Genomic DNA, 25,782 nt, shown 5'->3' with positions numbered 1-25,782 from the left:
TGAAATGTGACATCCGGTGGACAGTAGCAGAATCTGAAATGAGACTTAAGTTCGGAGTTCCACATGAGGTTGTTAATTGGCAAATAATATGAATATTAAGTATGTAAACATTAGGTGAGCAACCCTGTGTCCTAACAACACGCTACATGAGATTTGTAGTGATAAGCAATTTGGCTTTTTGCATCAGACGAAGCGCGACAGAAATTTAAATACAGCTATGCAGAAGCACAGAGTATGCACTCACTCGCAAAGGTTTATAATTTAATAAATGCATATTAAACCTCTAACATTATTAAATGTACATGCTGAATCACTGATATGTGTTGGTTTGCACTGAGTCAGAGCTCTAAAGTTCAAATGGTTTATTTTATTTTCAAGATCTGAGGTGAGCTTTCTGCTGCTGCTTTCAATAGTATGCCAATAAATGTCATGTAAAATAGCATTCAAACTCGCATTATTAGCATTTAACACTGAATAAAGCACATGAGGGGTACATGAGGTGATCATTGTCAGTTTTCTGTTGTATATGGAATATGGAAAATATTCCTTCTATCGCATACTGTTGCAGACTTAAATGAGGCTTTAGGCTTGATGGTCAGGCACACTCTTGATGGTCCTCAATTTGAAGAAACTTGATTATGCGTGTTTTGATCCATGAGTGCAATACCGAGTTCAGCCACCGGGTGTCAAACTTATATACTGCACCTTTAACTTGTTTCTAACTTGCCTTGTTTCTAGAAAATTGCCTTGTTCCTTGTTTCTAAAAATTGTAAAAATGATAAAGCATTTTTCTAAAAGAGGAAAAAAACAGTTGTTTTAGAAAGTCCAAGTTAACTATTGAAATTAAGTTTTTAAATTAAGCCAATCAATCTAGCTAGAGTAAGTAAAATCTTGATTTTGGTTTGTATAAGACTATTTTACTTCCCTATTGGCAGATTATTTGGCTTAATGGAAAAATCGAACTAAATTTTGGCTTATTTCTGACAAAAATACAATATTTTTTTGCTTATCTAGAAAGTGCTGAATTTAGTCTAGAGCTAGAAACATTACAAAGTTCACCATACGTATTTAGTTAATTTATTTATTTAGTTTAGTTTAGTTTTATTTATTCATTTTTTATAAATTTTTTTATTTATTATTTTTAATTTATTTAATTAGATTTATTTTCATTTATTTTATTTAATTATTTATTTTTAATTTATTTATTGAAATTTTTTGTTTATTTAATATATTTTCAATTATTTTTGGTTAATTTTGTTTATTTTTAATTGAATTATATTTATTTACATATTTTTTTAATTTATTTATTTTTATATATTTTAACTTATTTAATTTTGATTCAGTTTATTTATTATTTTTATTTTCATAAATTTTTTTAAATTTAATTAGTTTTTTTTACTTTTTTTTCTTAAGTATTTATTTTCATTTTATTTTTATTAATAAATTTTAGTGATCTCAATATTAACCTGATATGATTTATTAACCTAAAATTATGTTTTATTTGTACTAGCATGAATAAATGATTCTTATATTCACAATTTGTCAGTCAATAATTTCCAATCTTCTTTCTCTTGAAGGTTACTGAGATCCCTGCAGAGTTTTGCCATGGAATCCAAGGTATATTAAATCTAGATGAAGACCCTATTCTACCAGATAAGTAAGGAGACGACACGTTTATCTTTTGTTTCTTGATGCTTTTCTGTGTTTTCATTATTTTGGCTGTGTCTGTTGAGGCACTTGAGAGTTAAGCTTTTCAAATCCTGTGAAACATTGCTTTTGTTCTCCTCAGACTAGTGGAGTCTCCAATCCCAGTGCTGAGAGACATCAGCAGCAACTGCTCTATTGGGTAAGAGTTTGCTTTGTGTAGAGCTTTTCTTTTATTTATATATTTTTAAATGTTTTATTTTATATTTAGCTATTTAATTTTTATATTAACATTTTTATATGTAATTCTATTTTATTTTATATTTAATTCGGTTTTATTTGTTTGACAATAATATAATATTTTTATATTTAACTCATTATTTTATATTTAATTTTTTTATTTTATATTTACATTTATTTATTTTTAGATTTAATTAGTTACTTAAATTTAATTCTATATAATTTTAGATTTAATTCTATATTATTTAGACTTTCTAACACGTTTATTTTATTTTTGACTTAACTATATATTATATATTTACATTTATTTGTTTTTAGATTTCCATTTAACTTAGATTTTCATGTACTTTACCTTTGTTTACTTTTAGAATTCAATTTACTTTTAAATAAAATTTTATATTTAATTCTATTTTGTTATGCTTTTTATAATGTTTTATTTGATTTGCACAACTATTTTATATTTATTAGAAATTTTATTATTTATTTATTTTATATTTAATTTGTATTGATTTTCTTTGCATTTAATTATTTTTTTTTAAATAAGGATATTTTTATTTACAAAACAATTATTCATGTAAATATTATACATTATTTACTTTGGAAGAAATATTTATTTATTTATTTATTTATTTATTTATATTTGCTGAAAGAGGTCCCGAACCTTTGAGTAATTTATTGAACTTGTCAGCTATTTTTAAATTACCGTTTTCATTCAAGTTTTACTTTTTATAAACTAATTTATTAACTCTTGATCTATTTTAAAATCAGATTCACTGTATTATTTTTGGCTTTCACACATTGAATTTTAGGTTCATTTTTATAGGCTTCATCACAGCCAATTACTAGTTTCCTTTTGGTTTATTAGTTTGTGTGAGGCTCATCCTTTAAGCCCTATTACCCACTCAAGGTCCTTCCAGAGGCAGAATTGATCATCTCCTAGCGTGATTGAGAGAATCTGACAATGAAACTCTGGCCTTGTCCTGCTAATATTTACTGGTTCCTCTAGAGGTCAGACGCAGCATGAAGCCCTGAGACGTTCAACAAAAACTTGGTCTAAACCAAGTGCATTCAATTAAAGTTCCCAGAGCTCCAGTCTCTATAATTCCTTCCTAGCAGAGATTCAGACAGTACTTTATTTGGGCAATGGCTATACATTTCAATTTGAGCAGCAGCAGTACTTTAGTAAAGAAAAAAAAAATCAAAACAGAGTCATTGTTGTTAAAGAAGAGCATATTAGGACTCAAAGAGAATGTTTTGATGATCTTTCATCATTCAATAAGTTTTTAAAATAAAAATATAAAAAAATAAATGATTCCAGCCAAACTAAAAGAAACAAGACTTCAGAGGAAATCTATAATAGGAAATAGTGTCAAGTTTTCTTGCTCTATTAAACATCCCTTGTAAAATAAGATTTGAAAAGGAATGCAAAATTCACAGGTGGGCTAATAATTTTATAATGTATGAAAATATAATTGTTTTGCTGCATTGTTAATGCATCATCAATTGAGATGCTGCTCAGCTTTTTTCTGCTGTTGTTTAAACCTGGTCATTGCAGCATTTTACCCGGAGTGGAATGGTTTAAAGAACATTTTGGCTTTGGCTATAAATATTGGACCATGTAGCTTTGCATTTGTTTTGATGTCCTGCTCACATTTAAACCGTATTATTTCTACTTTTATTGAAAAAACAAGCAAAAAAACTTTTTTCATTTTCTTTTGGCTTAGTCCCTTATTTATCAGGGGTTGCTACAGCGGGATGAACCGCCAACTATTCCAGCGCATGTTTCACGCAGTGAATGCCCTTTCAGTATATAGTATGCCCTTCACAACCCAGTACTAGGAAACACCCATACACACATTCACACACGCTCATACACTACATCCAATTCAGTTAATCCAGTTCACCTATAATGCATGTGTTTGGACTGTGGGGGGGACTCTAGAGCACCCAGAGGAAACCCACACCAACACGTGTAGAACATGCAAACTCCACACAGAAAGGGCAATATTTTAATTAATTGAATTATGACTATAATTTTGATAAAACTATAACAGTTTTACAGTGTAGTTATTTGAAGCTTCCTGGTCTAAACTCTGGACTTGATGCTGTTAATCTGAACAGCCCTTGAATATTAAATATCCAGTGTTGCACTTAAATGCTGATGATTTCTGCTCCGCAGAATCAAATTCAAGGATCCGCAGTACGGCGATGGCTTTGTGTTCAAGGCTGTTATCCTGCCAGGGGCTAAGTAAGTGCTGCGCTATTCATTGATAATGTATAAATGAGCTTTTTCACTGAGGGTTTGCATTTATGCGTTATTTCGTGCTCCAGGATCCCTAATAAGGTACTGAAACCAGGCGACTGGGAGCAAAGTAACCGCGGCCCATGGAGACCACAGCTGGGATTCAACCCAAACCGCCAACAAGCCCATCTGGACCAATCGGCTTTCAGAAAACTCAAGTAAGAAAATCAAAATCAGTATTTGGTTTTGGTCACACTTTAGAATATTTTTTTCATTAGTTAATGCTAGTTAACTTACATTAACCAAGCATGAATAATCTTGTAAAGCAGGTCTTCCCCAACTTTTCAACCCGCGACCTCCAAAAAAATAATGCCAGTGACTCGAAACCCCAATATCCTCTGAAATGGTTATGAACATACAAGACATGCATGCAATTGTGCATAAACACAAATAGACCCAAGTCTATTCTTTTGTTTTAATTTTTTGTGTATTTGAGGCCTGTAAAAGGTCTCAAAGTTTAACCTGGTGCCATAAAATCAATCTGCTGCATCTGACACTATTGCTGTGTTTTAATATAATGTAATCCCCTCAGGGGTGGCGATTTAAAATATAAAAATCGAAAGGCAATTTTTTTTATGTAACTATTTTAATATTCTGCCGGTTCTGGAAAAATATGGTATTCAAAGGTGTAGATCAGTTTTAAACTTCAGAAGATCAATAACTGGAGATGGGGTAAAGGGATTACCAACAATTTTCTGAACTAATGTTTTTAAAAGTGGCATTGTGTAAAAGGAAACCAAATCAGCGCAGTAGTTGGTTGTTAAAAAAACGGGCTAATTAAACATCTGGTGAATTCGGGATTCAGTGACGACGGATGAATTATTCATGGTGTTTTGGAGAGAGATCTGTGTTGATGAAAGCCCACCAAAGACTTAGTTTCTTAATAAAAGCTGTTTGATTGGATGCTGAAGACAGGTTGTTCTTGTTCAAATAGTTCAGTAATTTTTAAAAACAAAAATTAAACCCTCTCATTTTCAGTGCCGCTTTATTTAACACTGTCTGCATGTGTAGAACAGTACGGGTATATTCAAAATGTGTAGCTTTTTAGGCCTGCCATAATGTCTTTTATCACACAACACATACACATGACCTCAATCAGTTTTGATGCATACATAAACCATTCTAGCAACCCTTTAGCTGATTGTTCAACATCTCTATCTCTGTTGAACGTGTCCGTATGGTTAAAACAACATTGTAGTATTTACTATAAATTACTATAGTATATTTATATCTGGGTCTCTGATGACTGAAAATAGATCTGGTAGCAGATATCGCAGCCTCTGTTACTTTTTACCTTGCACTTTTTTTTATTAACATTTATTATTATTTATTTACAGGGTTTCAGCTGGGTCTTTAAGGCCTACATTTTCTATTTTTAAATTCGCTGTTCCAGGTCCTAAATATTTCTGCACAGGTCTTATTTTTCCAATGTCTATGTAACCCTACATCTAATGCTCATTTAAATCCTTTTTTGTTGTTGTTGCTTGTTTTGTTTTTTGTTTTGTTTTTTCATTTTGGATCGTTAAAAATATTGTTTGGGACATTTCAAATGCTGCAAAGCAGTTGCAGGATGGCACAAAGTCTGTAGCAAAATATAAAACATTCAAAGTATTTTAAATAGCCACTTAAGAGCTAAAATGTGCTGTCTAACCTGTCTTTAGTAATGTTCAATTTGAATACATTTATTTTACCGCAATTTTTATTTTATTTTATTTTATTTTTTTGCATTTTCTCTTTGTATGCGTGTTTTTGATATTGTGATATCAGTCTTATATTTAATACTTAATGGTCTTAAAAAGGTCTCAAAGTCTTGACATCATGATATCTGCAGAAACCCTGATTTAGCATGCACATTTTCTAATTATTATGCATAATTATTAAATTGTTCAAATGACTAGAATGAAATATTCTTAAGCATAAAATATGATGCGTTCTTTGGAAGAGTGTATTTACTTCGTGATGATATTATATTGTCATTCTGGCATTATATAATGAGTCGCATAAAATGATCTTAAAATGACAGTGTCGTTTATCACAATATATTTTAGTGCAATTTATCATACGACAAAAAAGATATTGTGACAGTGTATACCTTTTCCAAACAAAAAGCAGCTTAATCTTGCTATTTTTAAATTTATCACAGCAAGCAGAGTAGTAAGTTTTTAACACCTTGTAGAAGATCCTCCCACATGCTCTGTTTGTAAAAGCATTTGAACCTTTTAAAGCATGATTTATTTAATTGTGTTGACCTTAATTCCATGAGGAAGGTATTTTATTCAGTTTATTCAGCAATTTATAACACCATTAATCCAAATACAGTTTCAGAGGTTTTAGCTTTTGGAGGTTTAAGGTTGTGTGAAACCTTAACATGGTCTATATCTTCAGTATACTCTTTCTCCCCATAAAAATGACAAAAGAAGCTGGCATGGTGTTAAACAAACTAACATGGACTAATAGTCAACAAGGCTTGTACTGCATTTATTAATAATAATTTACAATGTTTAAGCACATTTTATAAACGACTGAAGTTGACCAAAGAAAAAAAACAAATAAGAAATAAAAAACAACAAGGAAACTAAGTAAAAGCAATAAAAACAGTAATGTCAGAGTATTAGAAGCGAGAGACATTAGACTGGATTTAAACAGAAATACAGTAGGAAAGTCTGATGTGAAGTGGTTGAGTGTTCCAGAATTTAGGACCAGCAATTGCAAATGCTTGATCACCTTTTTATTTTAAAGCGTGTTTAGGCACGGTGAGTAAATTGAGATCACAAGATTTAACATTTACTAATGCATTATTAAAGTCTAAACTCATGCTTGTTAACATTAGTTAATACACTGAGTTAACATAAGCAACTTTATTTCCATTAACATGATCAAAGATGAAAAAATACAGTAATAAATGCATTGTTTCATTGTGTTAATAAACACATTAACCAACATTTAACTATTACAACCTTATTGTAAATATATATATATTAAATGAACATTATTGTTGAAACTTCCATCGTGTGTTTCTCTGTTTTCAGTCACCATGTGGGCAGAAATGATGGGCCGGGTAACTATGGCTCCGGTCCGCCTTCTGATGCTCATCGTAGGGGCGGAGCTTACAGCAGTGCCCCGCCCCCCATGAACTATCACCAAGGAAACTACCGTCCCCCTCAAAGAGACCACTACTCTCAAAGCCAGTGTGAGTGTTTCACTTTACTAGAGCAAGACGTTTGTGTGTCTGGATGGATTGGGTTAGAATCATTCTGGGATTATTGGGAAAACTTGGTTATAATTACAAAATCACCAAATGATTTAAGGGATAGTTCACACATAAATTAAAATGTTCTCACTATTTACTCAAGTGGATCCAATCATTTATGAGTCTCTTGAATACAAAGTTGTTTTTATATTTTTTTAGAAGAAAACTGAAAATCTGTAACCATTGACCTTCATATTTTTTCCTACTATGTAAAGTCAGTGGTTACAGATTTCCAACATTTTTCTTAATATCTTCTTGTGCATTTAAAAGAAGAAACTCCATAAATATTTCAAATCACTTGATGATAATGAAATACCTGAATTAAGTTTTCAGATGAACTATCCCTTTAAATTAGTGCAGGACAAAGATTATTCGCAATTATAAAAGTTTGTTTTGGCATAAAATGTGTGTATTATATACATTTATTATGTGATACACACACACACACACACACACGCACATATAGAAATAATTATACAAAAAGTTATATAAATATTTAAATTTATATATTATGAATTTACAAGTCTAAATATAAACATTTTCTCGAATGCATGCATGCCTGTGTATTTGTATATACATAATAAATATAAACCCTACAAACACTTAAACTGCCAAAGCAAACTTATTTTGGATGCGATTTTTAATTTTCACCCAACACTACTTTAAATATTTGTTCCGTATACTAATAGTAATATACCCACATACATACCATTAATAATTAGGGGTGCAATGGTTCAATCTACTCACAGTTCAGTATGCATCACGGTTTTATGGTCACCGTTCCTGTACGATACGATATGTGCTATGTTTAGGGAAAAAAAGAGACTACAGAAAAATTCAAAGAACAATACACATCTTTATTGGGTAAGAAACACATGACAATACAACAGCTTCACACATATGATGGTACATTTGCATGTTCTCGCATTAAATAAAAGGCCTTTTAAAATTTGTATTTTCAAATCAAATAATTAAACCGAGTAAAAGCTTAAACTTCCCCTTTTTTACATCTCGACTCAACAGTCTCAACCAATTATACAGATAATCATATAGATACATATATAGAGAGAGAGAAAGAGAGAGATGTGTAGATATATATTTGAATATAGATGCATGCCTGTGTATTTGTGTATACATAATAATAAATATAGACAGTACAGACGCTTAAACTGCCAAAGCAAACTTATTTTGGATGAGATTAAATTTTACTTGAGATATTTGTTCCATGTACTAACAGTAAAATGTCAATATATATGTCACTACTAATTTAGGTTTCTCAGTGGAAGTCGTCATAGTTGGGTAAACTTAGAGCGCAGGGAATAGAAAAGTACAACAAATGCTTTTATATGCTGAAATAATAAAAGAAAAGCTCAATGATGGTGTTATCGAGACTTTTCAGAAAATAGAAAAAAAATATATAGTGTGAGATTGATAATGGCAGCCAGAACAGGGAATATCAAATTTGTTGTCTTGCCTACATAAACTCTGCATCAAATTGCAATAAAACAAATTACAGCTTGTGCGATGGGTATGACATGCAAAGATGATTTAATACATGCATGAATGCATACAAATGAACATGCATGTTGTTTCTCCAAACAGAATATTAAAAACTTTTAAGGATTTAGGATAATGGCTGGTAAACATGCCATAAAAGGGTCCCTGGGTACAATATGGTTCTTTTTTGCAACCTTTTTGTGTATCCAATAAATTCTGCAGATTTTTTTTTTGTTTTCTTACATTAGTTAGAATGTAAGAATACAAAAGAGTGTCAGGACATTTTGTTTTTGTAAACAATTAGCCAAAAATAATAACAATGAAAAGTATAAATACAATAAACAGCCCCCCCTATTCATACATGGTATAATTGTCAAAACATCTCACATTGATGTTACATAGATAGAGCCACAATGGATGATGATGATAATAATAAATAAATAATGTCCAAAGATGATGCATAAATACTTATAATAAATCTAAATGATAAAACATTGACTTTAAACAATAACGTAACATAAGAGAAAATAACAACTACAGCAACACAAAAACCCCAGCAATAATCAATTATTAAAGTTTTAGTTCTGCAGATTTAATTTAGTATGATGTACAATTGCTTAAGTTATTGTCACACAGCTCGCATTTATCCAGAAACAGGCCTTGTGCCTCAGCAGTGTTTAGTTTGTTGACACTGAAGGACAGGAGTCGCTCTTAACGCGTTCACTGACCTTCTGTCCTCGCGAGCGGCTCATGTCTCCTCCGCCGTTACTTTGATGTGCCAATTTGCAAGCTGATGAATAATCGCGTCTGTGGGCGACTGGAAGCCTCCCTGCTGCCACTTGATGCTAATCGAGGTTTGGGGGTTTTTCGCTGATCACTGCGGCTCTTCACTGGCCACTGATGCAAAACCCTCCAGTTAAACGTACAGCACACACTACTACCCGCCCTCCAAGCCATTCACGTTTCTATGAATAAGGCAATCACAATAAATATTCAAGAATTATTTTATTTATTTTGGTTCCTGCTGAGATTTCACATCAGGGTGTCTGCGGGGTCTTAAAGTACACATGAAATGAAAACTAACCATATTGAGAAGAAAATGTTTGGCTTTGTAATCTTTAATTGAGATCTGAAAATGAACTTCATGTTTGTTTTCAGTTAACAGATTATGTCTGTCCTGAGGTATTGGGCATGATTAACATACTTAACCATGCTCCTCCAGCTTTTGACAACAAACAGAAATGGTGAGGAGGAGGAGTCTGTTAGGCGCCGTTTACACTGTCAGGTCTTGATGGCCAATTTCAATTTGTTGCCTATATCTGATTTTTTTATTTATTTATTTATTTTTTTGCCTGTGTTTACATGTTCTTTTAATTGTGACCCATATCCGATTCATGCGTTTACACTTGCCATTCAATTTACGGTCGCGCATGCGTAATGGCGGGGTCTAGCATCTGCTCTACGATGGAAAAAACTGTCTGGCTTCTAGCTCTGCGAAATATGCCAAGCTCACCCAACTTTTAAAATGTTTTTGAGGAGGAGGAAGAGGGAAAGCGCCGTCATCACAGTTTGTGCCTGTGGTTTATATATGGTGTCCATCTCTGGTCTGGTGGGAGCAAATTGTGCCGACTGACCACTTTCCTCCATGTTTCCTCTGTTGTTGTTGTTTACCGCGTCGGCATCTCCACACACACTTTTTATTTATTTATTTATTTATTTATTTTTTATATACTTATTAAACCGTGGAGAAGTACCACAATGACCACGTTTACATGGACATCAGTAATCAAATTATTTGCTTTAATCTAATTAAGACAATAAGATTAAGGCGTTTACATGAGTTGCTTTTTGAATGTTCCTTTCATGATCCTGTTTTACATGTTAAAGCACATCATTCGATTAATGTCATTGCGTCACCACGCTATCCACGTTTCTTCTGGAGTTTTATGTAATTTCAGTTGTTTCATTTTTAATTTGTCGACTTTAACTTCAGATTGGCACTTTCACTTTCATTCGGGAACATTTCATGCATGCCCCCTGTGACACGAGATATTGGATGCAACCATGAACTGCTGGAAGAGTGTAGTTTTAATGGAAGTGAATGGATGCAGGTGCAGATAATAGTGGCAGACAGCCGTGTGTGTATAGATTATACTGTCGCAAAACACCGTGAAAAGGCCCACATGACAGTAATAGTTCGATTAAGGTGTTTAGATGTCTGTACTGCACTTCAATAATGCGACTAAAATCGGCATACTCCACACGTCTTCGATTTCTTTTTAGCTCGATTATGACCTTTAATCTAATTAACTTAATCAAAAATCGCTGTTTACATGGTTAACTCTTAATCAGAGTATTGTCTTACTATTGTCTTAATGTCTTACTATTGGCAAGTTTAATGACGGACAAAATGGAATGCCTCAAATCCGATCTGCCTGTTTATATGATAGTCGCATTGTCAAGTATCCGATTTATATCTGATTTATTTCCACATATGAAGGAGGCCTGAAACTGATCTCCTAATATCTGAATGCATGCGTTTTTTTTTTTTTTTCTTGTTTACACGGTCATATAACAGATCCGATCTGTGGCATATAAGCAAAAAAATCGGAATTGGGTCACATTTAAAAGGGAGTGTAAAGGGGGCCTTAGGTTGTAAAAGCTCTCCCAAAACCCTATTCCCAATCTTTCTCAATGAAATGCCTACTTTACTACGTCCAATCAGCTCACAAAAAAACAAGAAAAAAAAACAAAAACAAGCCACGCCCACTGTTTTCTAGTTTAATGTTCCGTTTCTCTAGGACAGGGGTCACCAACTTGTTCCTGGAGGGCTGGTGCCCTACTGATTTTAGCTCCAACTCTAATCAAACACACCTGAACAAGCTAATCAAGGTCTTACTAGGTATACTTGAAACATCCAGCAGGTGTGTTAAGGCAAGTTGGAGCTATCTCTCTATCTATCTATCTCTCTATCTATCTATCTATCGATCTCTCTCTCTCTATCTCTCTATCTCTCTATCTCTCTATCTCTCTCTCTCTCTCTCTCTCTCTATCTCTATCTCTCTCTCTATCTATCTCTCTCTCTATCTATCTCTCTCTCTATCTCTCTATCTCTCGCTCTATCTAGCAAATGTAAAGAAATAATAACAAAATAACAATAAAAATTCCATCTGTGGTATAATTGGTCACAAATTGTCAAAACATTTCTCATATTGTTTAGTCACTTGTGAAGGATTCCCCCACAACCCTCTACAGCGCTAGTAAATCACTTGCAAATTAACAATTTTCATTCTCTAAATGACTAAATGCATGTTATCAACAGCTCACTAAATGTTTACCATATGATTTACTTCATATACTCTTAAATAAAGTGCATTTAAGACTGCGCAAGGAGCACAACAGTCCTTTTCATATCAGTGAACGTGCAGCATATTTGACTCCATTAACTGAAATTGAACTAAAAAAAGTCATATCTAATGTTTTTAATGTAAAGGTTTATAATTTAACTCATTTTAGATCATCTCTTATTAAAGTAGGAAGTTGTTATAGAAGATATTATGCAATGCATTTTTATCTACGTCGATCTTGCCATGAAATGGCCATAAGTTGCTGATTTTGTAATTTGTAATTGTAATAAAAAACTTGATTAACTCCAGTTAATGCTCGACACTTGGCTGAACACGCTTTATTTTTAGTCGGATATGCAGAGATGATGATGCTTAATTTTCAGGGATTAATCTTAAAATTGTAAAGCTCATTTAAGACTTCAGGTAATCTTGGGAGATAAAACATTCACTTAAAAAAAATAAAAATAAGAGCAGCATGAACATTTTTCGAAACATCTTCCTTTCTCTTCCACCAATTTATGTATTTATTTTTTTTTAATAGCTTTTTTCAAATTTGATTACGCAGTTTTGCATTGAAAACCCAATGATGTTTCCCTGCGTTTCTCCAGACGAGCGTGTTTGTGTGCCAGAGAGCAAATCCTCTTTAACTTTTCCCAGCTCGCTGTCTCCGTCTCTCTCCCTCCTGCCGTGTGGACTCAATGCACAGTTCCTGAGACGCGCCGAAAGCTTTTGTGAGCCCTAATCAAAACAGCTGGTGCTAAAGGACCAACTAGTGTATTACAGTCCTGCGGTCTTCATTCTATGGATATTGATAAGCTGTATTGTAGAGGTTCATTACGGGCTCATTACAGAGATCAGGGCCCATCTGTGTGTACGTCTGCGCTGTGGGACGACGTAATCCCTGTGTTAAGTTAATGAGAACACCGTTTACTGTTGTGTTTTTAATGCGTAATCCTATTTGGGCTTTGTGTCAACTGTCTTTTACTTCCCAACATTCAACGTGCTGACTGCTCTCGGTGTTTATTGAGAGCAGGATGAATTGGCTGTAATTTCGTCTTTTGGCTTGACCAGTTGTGAGATGAGCTGGGATGAATTAGCGTTTGATAATGGAGGTGTAAGTGGGTGGTCTGGACTCTCTCTCTCTCTGGTCATTAGATCTCTGGAGGTGTTTATTGGATGTCGAATTAAATGTCTAGGATGTTTCGCAGCATCTGTTGCATGTTGGTAATCGTGCATGATTGGATTTTTTGTTTCGTTTGCTCTAGTTTTTGTCAGATCATGTTTTAAGTTGGCAGTTCATGCATTAATGTGTACTTGCTAGGTTATTAGTTATAATTTGATTATTAGATCCATTTAAGCTGTCAATTCTTTTTAATTATTTGACCAACTATTGTTTTGTCAAGTTTGTGTATTTATTTATTTATTTATTTAATTTTATTTATTTATTTATTTTATTTATTTATTTTTATTTATTTATTTATTTATTTATTTATTTATTTATTTTTATTTATTTATTTTATTTATTTATTTATTTATTTATTTATTTATTTATTTATTTATTTATTTTATTTCTTTATTTATTTATTTATTTATTTATTTATTTTATTTATTTATTTTTATTATTTTTTGACAAAGTAGCATTGCATGTTTAAGCATTATTGTCTTTTTGCTACATGTGTGGACATAATCATAATAATAATAATACATAATAATAGTAATACATGTGTGGCATGATCACCAATATGCAACAGATGCTGCAAAATATCTTAGATGTTTAGTTCGACATTATAAATGTCAGTTACATAATCAAACTAAACCTTTGTGTTTAAGTTATCAGTTTGAGGCTTTTTCATACCTTGCATCAAAAATAAGCCAATAAATATTGGCTGCCAAATGCATTGTTCTGATTTTAAACAGTTTTGCATTTACCACAAAAACACTTTGTTGCTTAAATATAGAAAATTTCAAATCTCTTTGCCTGGCTTACTAAAATCTGCAGCAATTCTAAAAGAATAAATATTTTGCGACAATTTAATAATTTAATTTTATTCTTTCATTAAAAAATAATGAAATTCTGGAGACCATAGACTACATGGTGTGTGACGAATGTGACGGTCTAGCTTAAATTGATTACTTTTTTCCACAAGCCTCTACAGTGCATGTAAATCACTTGCGAAGTAACAATTTTCATTCTCTAAATGACTAAATGTATGTCATCATCAACTGGCTTAGAATAAGTGTAACGCAGATGTTTTTAACTCCATATACTTTTGAGCAAAGTGCCTTTAAGACTGCGCTGAGCACATAAGTTATCAGTTTGAGGCTTTTTCGTATCTTACATCAAAAATATGCCAATAAATATTGGCTGGCGAATGCATTGTCCTGATTTTTAACAGTTTTGCATTCACCATAAAGACACTTTGTAGCTTGAATGTGTACAATTTCAAAAGCACAGCCACACACACAGCTAACACAACTAGCACTGTAATATAAATGCTTTTTAACATTCTCTTGCTTTAAGTGCTCATTGTTTTTCAGTTGATGTTCGTGAAAATCATATAAAGCTTGCATTTTTATACATTTTAACATCAAAACTAAATGAATGCATTAAATTCAATCTTTTCCAAGTGTCAATCTCTGAAAGATTTGTGTTCGTTTTTCTCTGTGCATTCCAAAGATATTCATACATTCTATACATGTACATCTTATATCATTTATTTATTTTAAACTTAATAATTTGCATACAATGTAGGTTGATTTAAATGAATGTAAAAATGCATAATTGCTGCAATTATGCATGTTTTGTGGATTTAAACCTTCCAAACATAGATGATGCACATTCAGAGAGGCACATCTTAGCGGAATACAACCTCTTTCCACAGCAGCTGTTTCTGTCTAATTAAGCCTTAATTGAAGTAAATTAAATCATGTGCATGCCACTATATCTATGTCAGAGATATGACAGGAAGACGGCTGGGGAAAAAAGGCTTTACAATCTTTGTGTGCTGTAAAACTACACAATAAATTAATTTTACTGTGATCTTTGTACTTATAACCCTTAAAATGGTGTATATGGTGTAAATTTGATTTATGAGTATAATGAAGGCAAGTTTATTTATATAGCACTTCATACATGATGATAATTCAAGTGCTTTACATAAACAAAAATAAAAGAAACGTAATGCAAAGAATAGAAATGATTAAAAACAGATTAAAATCTGTTAACTATCCTTGCAGCAAAATTTCATTGGCTTTTCAGTGCAAAACTGCTGGAGGCTTAATCAAATTTGAGAAGCTTTAGACAAAATAAAAAACAAGCACACTTGGTAGAATAGAAAAGGTGTTTCGGAAAATGTTCATGCTGCTCAAATTATTTTATGTGTTTAATTAAAGATGAAAAACAGGTTTGACACTTCCACTTTTACCTGTTACGTAGGTCAATTAGGTGATGTTAAATCATATTTATACAGACGTTAAATAATACAATCAGATGTTTTTTTTTCTCTATTTAATTTCATTTGTATCTACATTACTGTAAATGCAATAGTTATTTCCCAATTAATTTCGCTAGTAAACCTCCTGTTTTGCGGTTGACCCCTAAATCATTCTTTTTAAGCCCATAAAAACTCAAGTGGAGAATTTTATTTCTTATTTTTTTTCCACTCCACTTTTACCTGTTATACAGGTCAATTTGGTGATGTTAAATTTGTTTAATCAGATGTTGAATGATAAAATCAGATGGGTTTTTTTCTCTCAATATAGTCTCCTATTGTATCTGCATTGTATCATTTTATTTTGACTCCACTTTTACCTCTTATATAAATTAATTTGGTGACGTTAAATATTTAATCAGGTGTTTGTTTGTTTGTTTGTTTTTTCCCCCAAAATAGACTTGGTTATTTCTAGGGCTTGGCGATATGTGCAAAAAATCATATCCCTGTAGTTTTTGGAGGAATGACGGTATATGTATGCGATATATATACGATGCAACTTTAATAAATATTTTTGAGCAAAATATAATTCAAACACAGGGGTTTCCCTCCCTGTTTACAAATAAACAGCTGCACAAAATCTTTGGTAAATAAAGTACAGTACAGGTTTTTCTCATGCTTAAAACTTTACACAGCACTACTGTGCTGTTATGCAAATAACAAAGTAAACAGAACCATAGAAAACACAGCTACATTCTCAGAGCAAAAAAGGAACACACTTAAATAGTAACAACAAAAAATATTGTAGGATAGAAAAGAACCACAGTAAATGTAAATATGAAACACAGTATTTTGTCACAATTACAGTGTTGTTATAAGTAATCCTGTATACTGTGATTTTTATAAACAAATCAGCTGTATTTATTTATTTTTTTTTAGTTACACATTTACATGTATTGTGCACAATTATTAAACCGTGCACATATCGAAGATATCTAATGATAAGTCTTTCACTCCATGTAAAGTAATTAAAGTAAAATAAGGAGATGAAAACTAATCAACTATAGATATGAGAAGTACTGTGATGAAATGCTGGTTAAGCATATAAATGTAAACGGTCATTATAACAGAGCAGAACGCAGAGCTAAATGTGTTATAACGTAAATGTAAAGAAGAGACCAATGTGTAATAAATACTGAACTTACAATCAGTGAATATGAGGTGGTTTCACTTTCGAAATGCGGTATAAATTAGTCATTTTGGCGTTTTTAATTGTTTTGAACACATTCAGGTGCTGCTTGTCAGTTTGACAAGGCTTCTATGTTCGTTCTTGCTGTCAATTGTGGAAGAAATGATTGATAAAAGGTTTCTGATAAACCGCTGTGACAGCAGCTGCAGGTGCTGTGTGACGTGCGTGCAGGTAGTCAGAATATCCCGGGAGTCAGATATCGATAAAACACCGGCACTGCATAGTTCCTCCATGTCGCGTCAGTGATGGGTTGTTCTTGAACGATTCGTTCATTTTTACCAAATCTTTTGTTTGACTCATGGAGTGAATCATTCGTTTGAGCATGCGCACATTTGTGCAAGTGGAGCTCGCGTGCTACCTTAGAGTGGTCCATTTGACACCCCCACCCCCCCCCCCCCCCCAAATCAGTTCCTGGAGGGCTGCAGCTCTGCACAGTTTAGTTCCAACCCTGCTTCAACACACTCACCTGTAGGTTTCTAACAAGCCTGAAGGACTCAATTAGTTTGATCAGCTGTGTTTAATTAGGGTTAAAGCAAAACTATGCAGAGCTGCGGCCCTCCAGGAACTGGTTTTGACACCTTTACCTTAGATCATTCTTGTTAAGCCCATAAAATCCCATCAGCTTCCAAGCGGAGAATTATTTTCGAATATAAAATGTTTCGCCTGTATAAAGTCACTTCAGTTTGACTCCTCCAATTTGAACCGTTAAGTAATATTTAATCTGATGGGGGTTTTTTTCTCAGTATAGACTTCCATTGGATCTGCATTGTATCATTTTAGGTCGACTCTTCCACTTTTACCTTTAATTTGGTGATGTTAAATAGTATTTAATTAGATCTTAAATGGTGAAATCAAATGGATTGCCTCCCCCCCCCCCATCCCAATGTAGTCTTTCATTGTATCTGCATTACTGTAAATGCTATTCTGATTTCCCAATTACTTTCCCTAAAAAAAACTCTTGTTTTGAGTTTGACCCCTAGATCATTTTTTTTAAAGCCATAAAATCCCATAGGCTTCCAATCGGAGAATTGTTTTTGATTTTTACATGTTGTGTCTATACAATCACTTTAGTTATAATAAATCAGTTAAATTGGTCAACATCAGATCAGGTGTTTTTACCAATATAGACTTCTATTGTATCAACATAACTGTAAATGCCATAGTTATTGCCCGATAACTTTCCTATTGCATTTGATTGGCTTCCAAGCAGTGAAATATTTTTTGGGTTTTTACACGTTTTATCTGTATACAATCACTTTAGTTTGACTCCTTCAATTTTAACTATGTAGGTTAATTTGGGGACGGAATTATTATTTAATCAGATGTTCAGTGATAAAATCTGATGTTTTTTCCCCCAGTATAGACTTCCATTGTATCTGTGTTGTATCCATTTGATCACTTTAGTTTGACTGCTCCACTTTTACCTGTTATATAGGTTAATTTGGTAACGTTAAATATTTATTCAGAAGTTTATTTGTTTCTTTTTCCCAATATAGACTTCCATTGTATCTGTATTCTGTAAATGCAATAGTTATTTCCTAATTAATTTCCCCAGTAAACCTCCTGTTTTGCGTTTGACCCCTAAATCATTCATTTTAAGCCCATAAAATCCCATCGACATGAAAGCAGAGAATTTATTTTCCAATATTACACGTTTTATCTGTATAAAATCTCTTCAGTTTCACTCCTCCAATTTGACCTGTTATATAGGTTAACTTGGTGATGTTAAATAAAATTTAATCCAATGTTCAATGATAAAATCAGATGTTTTTTCTCAATAGTGTCTGCGTTGTATCTTTAGCTCGACTCTTCCACTTTCCTGTTATATAGGTTAATTTGGTGACATATTTAATTAGATGTGTGTTTTTCCCAATAGACTTAAATTGTATATGCATTACTGTAAATGCAATACTTCCCAATTAATTTCCCTAGTAAAGCTTTGTTTTGCATTTGACCCCCTAGATCATTCTTTTTTAACACATAAAATCCCATTGGCTTCAAAGCAAATAATTGTTTTAGATTTTTACGTGATTTATCTGTATACAATCACTTTAGTTTGACTTCTCCACTTTTACCTGTTATATAGGGTAATTTGGGGACAGAAATATTATTTAATCAGATGTTCAATGATCAAATCAGTTTTTTTTTTCTCACTATAGACTTCCATTGTGTCCATTGTATCATTTTAGTTGAACTCCTTCACTTTTACCTGTTATATAAGTTAATTTGGTGACGTTAGATAATTAATCAGATATTTGTTTTTGTTTATTCTTTCAAATATAGACTTCAATTGTATCTGCATAGTTATTTCCTAATTAATTTCCCTAGGAATCCTCTTGTTTTGCGTTTAACCCCTAGATCATTCTTTTAAGCCTATAAAATCCCATCAGCTTCCAATCCGAGAATTATTATTAGTTTTTACACATTTTATCTGTATAAAATCACTTCAGTTAAATAATAAACAGTTTAATTGGTTAAATATTATCAGATTCTTTTCTAGTTTAGACTACCATTGTATCTGTATTGCTGTAAATACAATCACATAGGTTAATTTGGTGACGTTTAATTGGATGTTAATGGATTAAAGTCAGATGTTTTTTCTTACCAATATAGACATTGATCGTATTTGCATTACTGTAAATGCAATAGTTATTTCCCAATTAACTTTCCTAGTAAACCTCCTGTTTTGCAATTGACCCCTAGATCATTCTTTTTAAGCCCGTGAAATCCCAAGTGGAGAATTATTTTCCATTTTTACGTTTTATCTGTATACAATCGCTTTCGTTTGACTCCTTTACCTTATTATGTAGGTTAATTTGGGGATGTTTTTTCCCAATAAGACTTAAATTGTATCTCTATTCATTGTATCGCTTTAGTTTGACTCCTCTGCTTTTACCTGTTATATAGGTTTGTTTGTGTGTTTGTTTCTTATTTTTCTTCCAATATAGACTTTCATTGTATCTCCATTACTGTAAATACAATAGTTATTTCCCAATTAATTACTTACCAATTAAATAAACCTCCTGTATTGCGTTTGACCCCTAGATCATTCTTTTTAAGCCCGTGAAATCCCATCGGCTTCCAAGCGGAGCATTATTTTTGTTTCTTTTTCCGCCTTTCCTCCAGCAAGCCTACATTTGTAAATGACTGCTTTTTCTTTAGGAGCTGAAGTTGTGGTCTTTGTCCGTGTCTCTTGCGCACACACTCATCTCTGCTCCTGCCACTATAAAACAAACAGCTCGAAGCTGCGCAGCTGGTGATCGCCTTGGCAACGGCAGATTGGGAAAGAAGCCGCTTGCTACTTTTTTTAAGTCCGTCTTTGTGAAGGACCTGCAGCGCTGTAACTAGAGCACTTGAGTTCGCCACAGCGCCGGCTGATGAATGCTTATTTCATTTAGCACGGCAAGAAATGCAAATGTGCCACTTTTGACGTCCCCCCCATCACCACCCCCAACACTAAATCCTGTTCATATTACCGAACAACACAATTCACTTCATCTCCCAAACTGTTTTGCCTCAAGTTAGAAGCCGATACAAATTAGGTTAATGAATTCAATTTCTTTTATCGTTAAGACCTTTTACCTCGGCGTAGACTGCTGTGCGTGATGGTAATTGTTGTTGTTTTTTTTCTACGTAATGTCAATGGATCTGATCAATTCAATTTTATTAAAAACATTCCACTCTTTTATCGTTAAGACCTTTTTTACCTCAGTGTAGTCTGCTATGCAGTGTAGTCTGCTGCTATAATATTGACTTTAAAATGTTTTTTTAAAAATTTAAAACCGCTTTTATTCTAGCCGAAATAAAACAAATAAGACTTTCTCCAGAAGAAAAAATATTATCAGACATACTGTGAACATTTCCTTGTTCTGTTGAACATCATTTGGGAAATATTGGAAAAAGAAAACAAAATCAAAGGGGGGCTAATAATTCAAACGCCTACAAATAAAATACTTTTGTCATGATCAGTGTTGTGCTAGTTACTGAAAAATAGTAACTAGTTACAGCCACTAGTTACCTCATTAAAAAGTAACTTAATTACTTTGATTACTTACACCAAAAAGTAGTGCATTACTTTTTTCAAAGAACATGTTTAATGCTCCGGTTAATGCCCCTATAATGTCACTTCAGTGCTGCATGGAGAATACACTGTTGATCAGCTTTAGTTTTAATTAATTTGCATTCTCACTACTTAAACACAGGTCAAACTTAAATAGGCATGGGTCTGTATAAGATTCTAACAATATGACAACCTTGGATAAAAATATCACTGTTTCACAGTGTTGTGATTACTGCTGTAAAATAAATTCTCTTTAAATGTCTGGGTAAAAAAACAATCTTTTTTCAGCTTTGAACACAATGGCTGTGTCCGAAATCACATACTTCCACACTATATAGGACGCTTAAAAACAGTATGCGAGCCGAGCAGTATGTCTGTATTTTATAGAATTCGAAAAACAGTAAGTACCTGGATGACCTACTACTGTACTTCCGGTGAGATTCAAAAGTGAAGTATCCCATGATGCACCATGAGAAAATTCATGAATGGGAGTGAAGCGAGTAAGTCAAGTGATGACAAAATGGCATCCATAGTACGTCCTAGCTCCATTCACACTACTCCCTTTCATACTGTATAGAATGTAATTTTCTATCAATCGAGTAGTACATTCAAATGCAAGTGTAGTACCTACTGAGTAGCTGGCAATTTCAGACACAGCCAATATTTTTTATTTTGAGAAATATTTCAAATATGTCAGGCTAAATAATTCAAATAAAGATTTCTGCTGTCTTCATTAGTTTCTAAAACACACATTTCTTTACACATGTATATAAAAACAAAAATCTTGCGTATACCGTAGGAACCGTATAACAGAAATTGTTGCCCGTTTGAAAACCTTGACCTTTCCAAACTGCGGTATACCTAGAAAATGCTTATCGTCCCATGCCTAGACTTAAATAAAAAGTACAAAAAAAAAAGTTTAAACCTTTAAGTCAGACCAGCAGCACCAAATGAAAATATTACAAAGTGATAAACCAGCTGAATAATATATTCGGAAACAAAAAAGCAAAAGCTAAAGTTACTTCATTCTCCTACAAGTTGTTGGATTTAACTCTTAAACATGTTCCTTCACAGCTTGAGTATGAAAACTAGCAACAATATACAACAAACACAAAACCTTTATGAAATAAAGTCATCTTAATTATCATTCAGAATCAATTTGATTAAACTCGGCACCCAGAAATATGCTATTATAGACAACTATAAATGTTTATATCATTTTAATCGAAACAAAAACACAACAGCTGCTCAAAAAAATGAAATATATGAGCAATTGAACAAATTAAATGTGGTAGGCCAGCAACTTATGGAAAGTAAGCAGTGTATGTTCAAAGTGCAAAATCTGCTGTTGTATAAGAGCTAGAAAAATTTAAAACAATAAAAAAAATATCAGCATATTTTTCTGAGCAATACATCAATATACAGTTAGATAACGTGTTCTGAAATATAACAGAAATGTCACTGTGTCTACCACACCAGTGTTTCTCAACCACATTCCTGGAGGACCACCAGCTCTGCACATTTACCATGTCTCCTTAACCAAACACACCTGATTCAGATCATCAGCTCATTAGCAGATACTGAAAGACCTTTTAATGGGTGTGACAAAGGAGACATTCAAAACATGTAGTGTTGGTGGTCCTCCAAGACCGTGGTTGAGAAACACTGTACTACACTAATCAATTTAGTTATACAGATAACAAATGTGTGCTTATTTACTTGAAACAACAAACATAGTAGTAATAGAAACTAATAATAGTAACTTCAATAGTCTCTCAGTTTTATCATGAGCTTTCAGTGTCGCTTGCGCGCACCCGGTCTATTTTGTGCACACTCGGTCTCTCTCACATGCACACTTGATGTATCTCACGCACATTCGGTCTCTGCTTATGCTTGAATTTTGAATTTTAATCTGGCGCCTACACTACGTATCTTTACGGTGATTGGTTGGCATCCACCAATCCCACAATGTGTTGTCGATGTAAACGGGAAGATGTGGGCTAGACTGCAGCCAAAATTTATTACTTTTTTCAACTTACCAAGTAACGGCCAAACGCGTCATATTGTAACTATAATGAAGTTAATAAAGTTAAAAAGTAATGTGTGACTATTATTTACTATCAAAAGTAATGCCGTTACAGCAACTCATTACTAGTAACGCATTATTGTCCAACACTGGTCATCATAAATGTATGCCATGTGACGCAAGTGTAACTTTACTGCTAAGTTAAATGTGCAATAGGAGATTTTGGCAAATGCTAACGTTAGCCTGATAGCATGGAAACCCTGCATCTATCTGATAATTGCCATAAAAGCCATGCCTTCTGAATGCATGAAAGCGCATTAGATAACATCACTACAATATATTACGTAAAATTCACCAGAGAGAGAACTTCATGGTACAGTTAGCAATTACATAAACTTAAAGGTAGGTGCTTGATGTTTGCCTGATTTTTGCTTTCTCAGCAATGTCTGTGAACTCGCCAATGATTTAATCTTTTCTGTGCAACCAAAATGCGTAGGGCTATGCTTTAATATTTTTTTCAGACCAAACATTTTGATTGGATTAACTTAATTTAATAATTGCTGTCAGTAGGCCTGGATGATTTAATCAAGGCCATTTTCATCTGCATTTTGTCAGTAAAGCCGGTTGTAGTAAAGCCGTTTAGATGGATGAGTTTACTACACAGTTTACTAGTCTACTAATCTGTTTACTAATGTTTTCTAATGGCGTCAAGTTAATAGTTTTGCAATGTCAGCTGTTTGCATCACTTCTAAATGAGCTACAAATTTCAACATACAATAACATGTTTGTACTCCAAACTCGCCTACAGTCGAGTGTATGAAATAAATCCCATCCGTTGATTCCATTTATTGTGTGTTTATTAGTCATGCTGTATCAATAAAAACAGTTAAATCTTCTCTTTATTCAGCAAGCGCTATTTTCCCCAGGGGATTTCCTGGGTTTCTTCTGGTGTGTTTGGAGGGGTTAGTAAGATTTCACAAGAGCGTCCTCTGGCTTCATTTACTACAAATCTCATCATACTTCCTTGAAGATATGCACAACATTTACAACTTTTGCTTAATCACCATTTTAATTCACCCAGCCCTAACTATCAGGATGTGAAGAGACTTTTAACCAGCATAACACAAAATTATTTCTAAGACCATCACCTATCTGCTTAAGTCGTGATGTATGAAAGACTGTCTCCAGGTCCAAGCCGCTACTCATTTGAATTGAGAGTATTTATGACCACTTTTTATTTATAACACACAAAGTGAATTTTATTTATAATCCTGATGTACACAACAGTCTCTAGACTTACATCACAGACACCAATATTTTAACAATCTATAAAAATTTATCACTTTCTAGCCATCTGATATTAGGCATTATATTGCGATCGGGGATTTTCCAAAGCATAACAGTGCTTTCTAAACCTTTATTATTACCATTTGTTGAGCCTCTCTGTACAGTTTGATAAAACGCTTGGACCCGGGAGCCTCATTGTGTGACGTCACTCTAAACAAGAAGATTGCATCTTTAATATTTGTTGTGGATTTGTTGCATTGTGGAGAACATTGAGACTGAGGCTCCAGGCTTGCAACTGATGAAATATTTCTTTTAAGGCATATTGTTGACACATTTTAATCGGCCACAATCAAAAGTGGTCATATCACGCACCCCTACATCACAGCCTACATCAGCCAAAAATTACATCAAATCTAAACTAAAGACTTTGGATGAGAAGTGTAAGAAATTAGTTCTACACCAAGCAGTGGGTTTTAGGACAAAAACCTGGAAAAGGTTGTTGAATTATTAGACAAGAATGCTCTGTATTACATTGTGGCCAAATAACCTCAGGTGTGCTTTACTTTTTCGTTTACAACGTTTGTTTGTTTGTTTGTTTGTTTGTTTGTTTGTTTGTTTGTTTGTTTGTTTGTTTTGTTAAACTTTTACCCCTCTCTAGCCTACTTTGTGTAATGTATTTTTCTCTACCTGAATATGCTTTTTAATTTCAATGTATTTGATGATAAATGAGATTTTATCTGGAAAACATTCCACTCAGAAGTGCTTCGTGCATCATTTGATTGAAATGTTGTCTTGTTTACTCGGTTGTGCTGATGCTTCAGTCAGTCTTTGTTTATTCAAGGTTTCTTATTAATGCAATTAATGTGATTTGATTGGTTTGAGTCTAGTTTTTATTTATTTACTTTGTTGTTACTCTTATGAGAGGCTGTGTGACGGACGTTTCAAGCCTTTCATTTAGTTCGTTATTGTGGGAAATCCTACGCAGCGTTTCCTCTAAACCAGAGACTCATGCAAAACTCTTGAAAGAGTCGGTCAAACTTCACATTCAATCGAAAACTCAGTGTTAATTGATCATATAAGTGCTAATTATCAGTTCTAAACACAACGGCTTTCTTCAGTATGAGAGAGTTAGACTTTTGGTTTTTTTTTTTTGTTAGATGGATTGTTTAGGTCTGCAGGAAATGGACAAATTGCTTTGTTGACTCCCAATTTTCTTCCTGTGATGAACTACTATTATCTGTTAATCCACAGAGGGGGGGAGAAAATAGTTTGCAGTCATCATGATCTTTAATGAAAATCTTACTGCTTGGACAGAATACACTGACCATTACATTGCTGTGAGTTAGAGATGATGAGGATGAACGCTAAAATAATATGCTGCCCTTTACTCAGTCTTCGTATTCAGCTGAAAATGCGTCAATACTGAAGTTTGTTCGAGTCTCCAGTTCA

At 33.2% G+C, this 25,782-nt stretch overlaps 1 protein-coding gene across 2 annotated transcripts in view; it reads left to right on the top strand.

Annotated features, from left to right (window-relative positions):
- Positions 1 to 25,782, top strand: part of xrn2 (5'-3' exoribonuclease 2) — an 80,735-nt gene that overhangs the window by 41,583 nt on the left and 13,370 nt on the right. For both annotated transcript variants that reach the window (XM_056481433.1, XM_056481432.1), the window contains 5 exons: positions 1,578 to 1,657; positions 1,790 to 1,846; positions 4,064 to 4,132; positions 4,216 to 4,344; positions 7,216 to 7,376. In XM_056481433.1, coding sequence (XP_056337408.1) covers positions 1,578 to 1,657; positions 1,790 to 1,846; positions 4,064 to 4,132; positions 4,216 to 4,344; positions 7,216 to 7,376 — 496 coding nt within the window. The remainder of the gene's footprint in view (positions 1 to 1,577; positions 1,658 to 1,789; positions 1,847 to 4,063; positions 4,133 to 4,215; positions 4,345 to 7,215; positions 7,377 to 25,782) is intronic.

This window comes from Danio aesculapii, chromosome 20 (genome assembly GCF_903798145.1).
Source record: "Danio aesculapii chromosome 20, fDanAes4.1, whole genome shotgun sequence".
Taxonomy (NCBI): domain Eukaryota; kingdom Metazoa; phylum Chordata; class Actinopteri; order Cypriniformes; family Danionidae; genus Danio; species Danio aesculapii.
The sequence above is the reverse complement of the archived record's forward strand: the minus strand, read 5'-3'. Positions and strand labels throughout refer to the sequence as shown.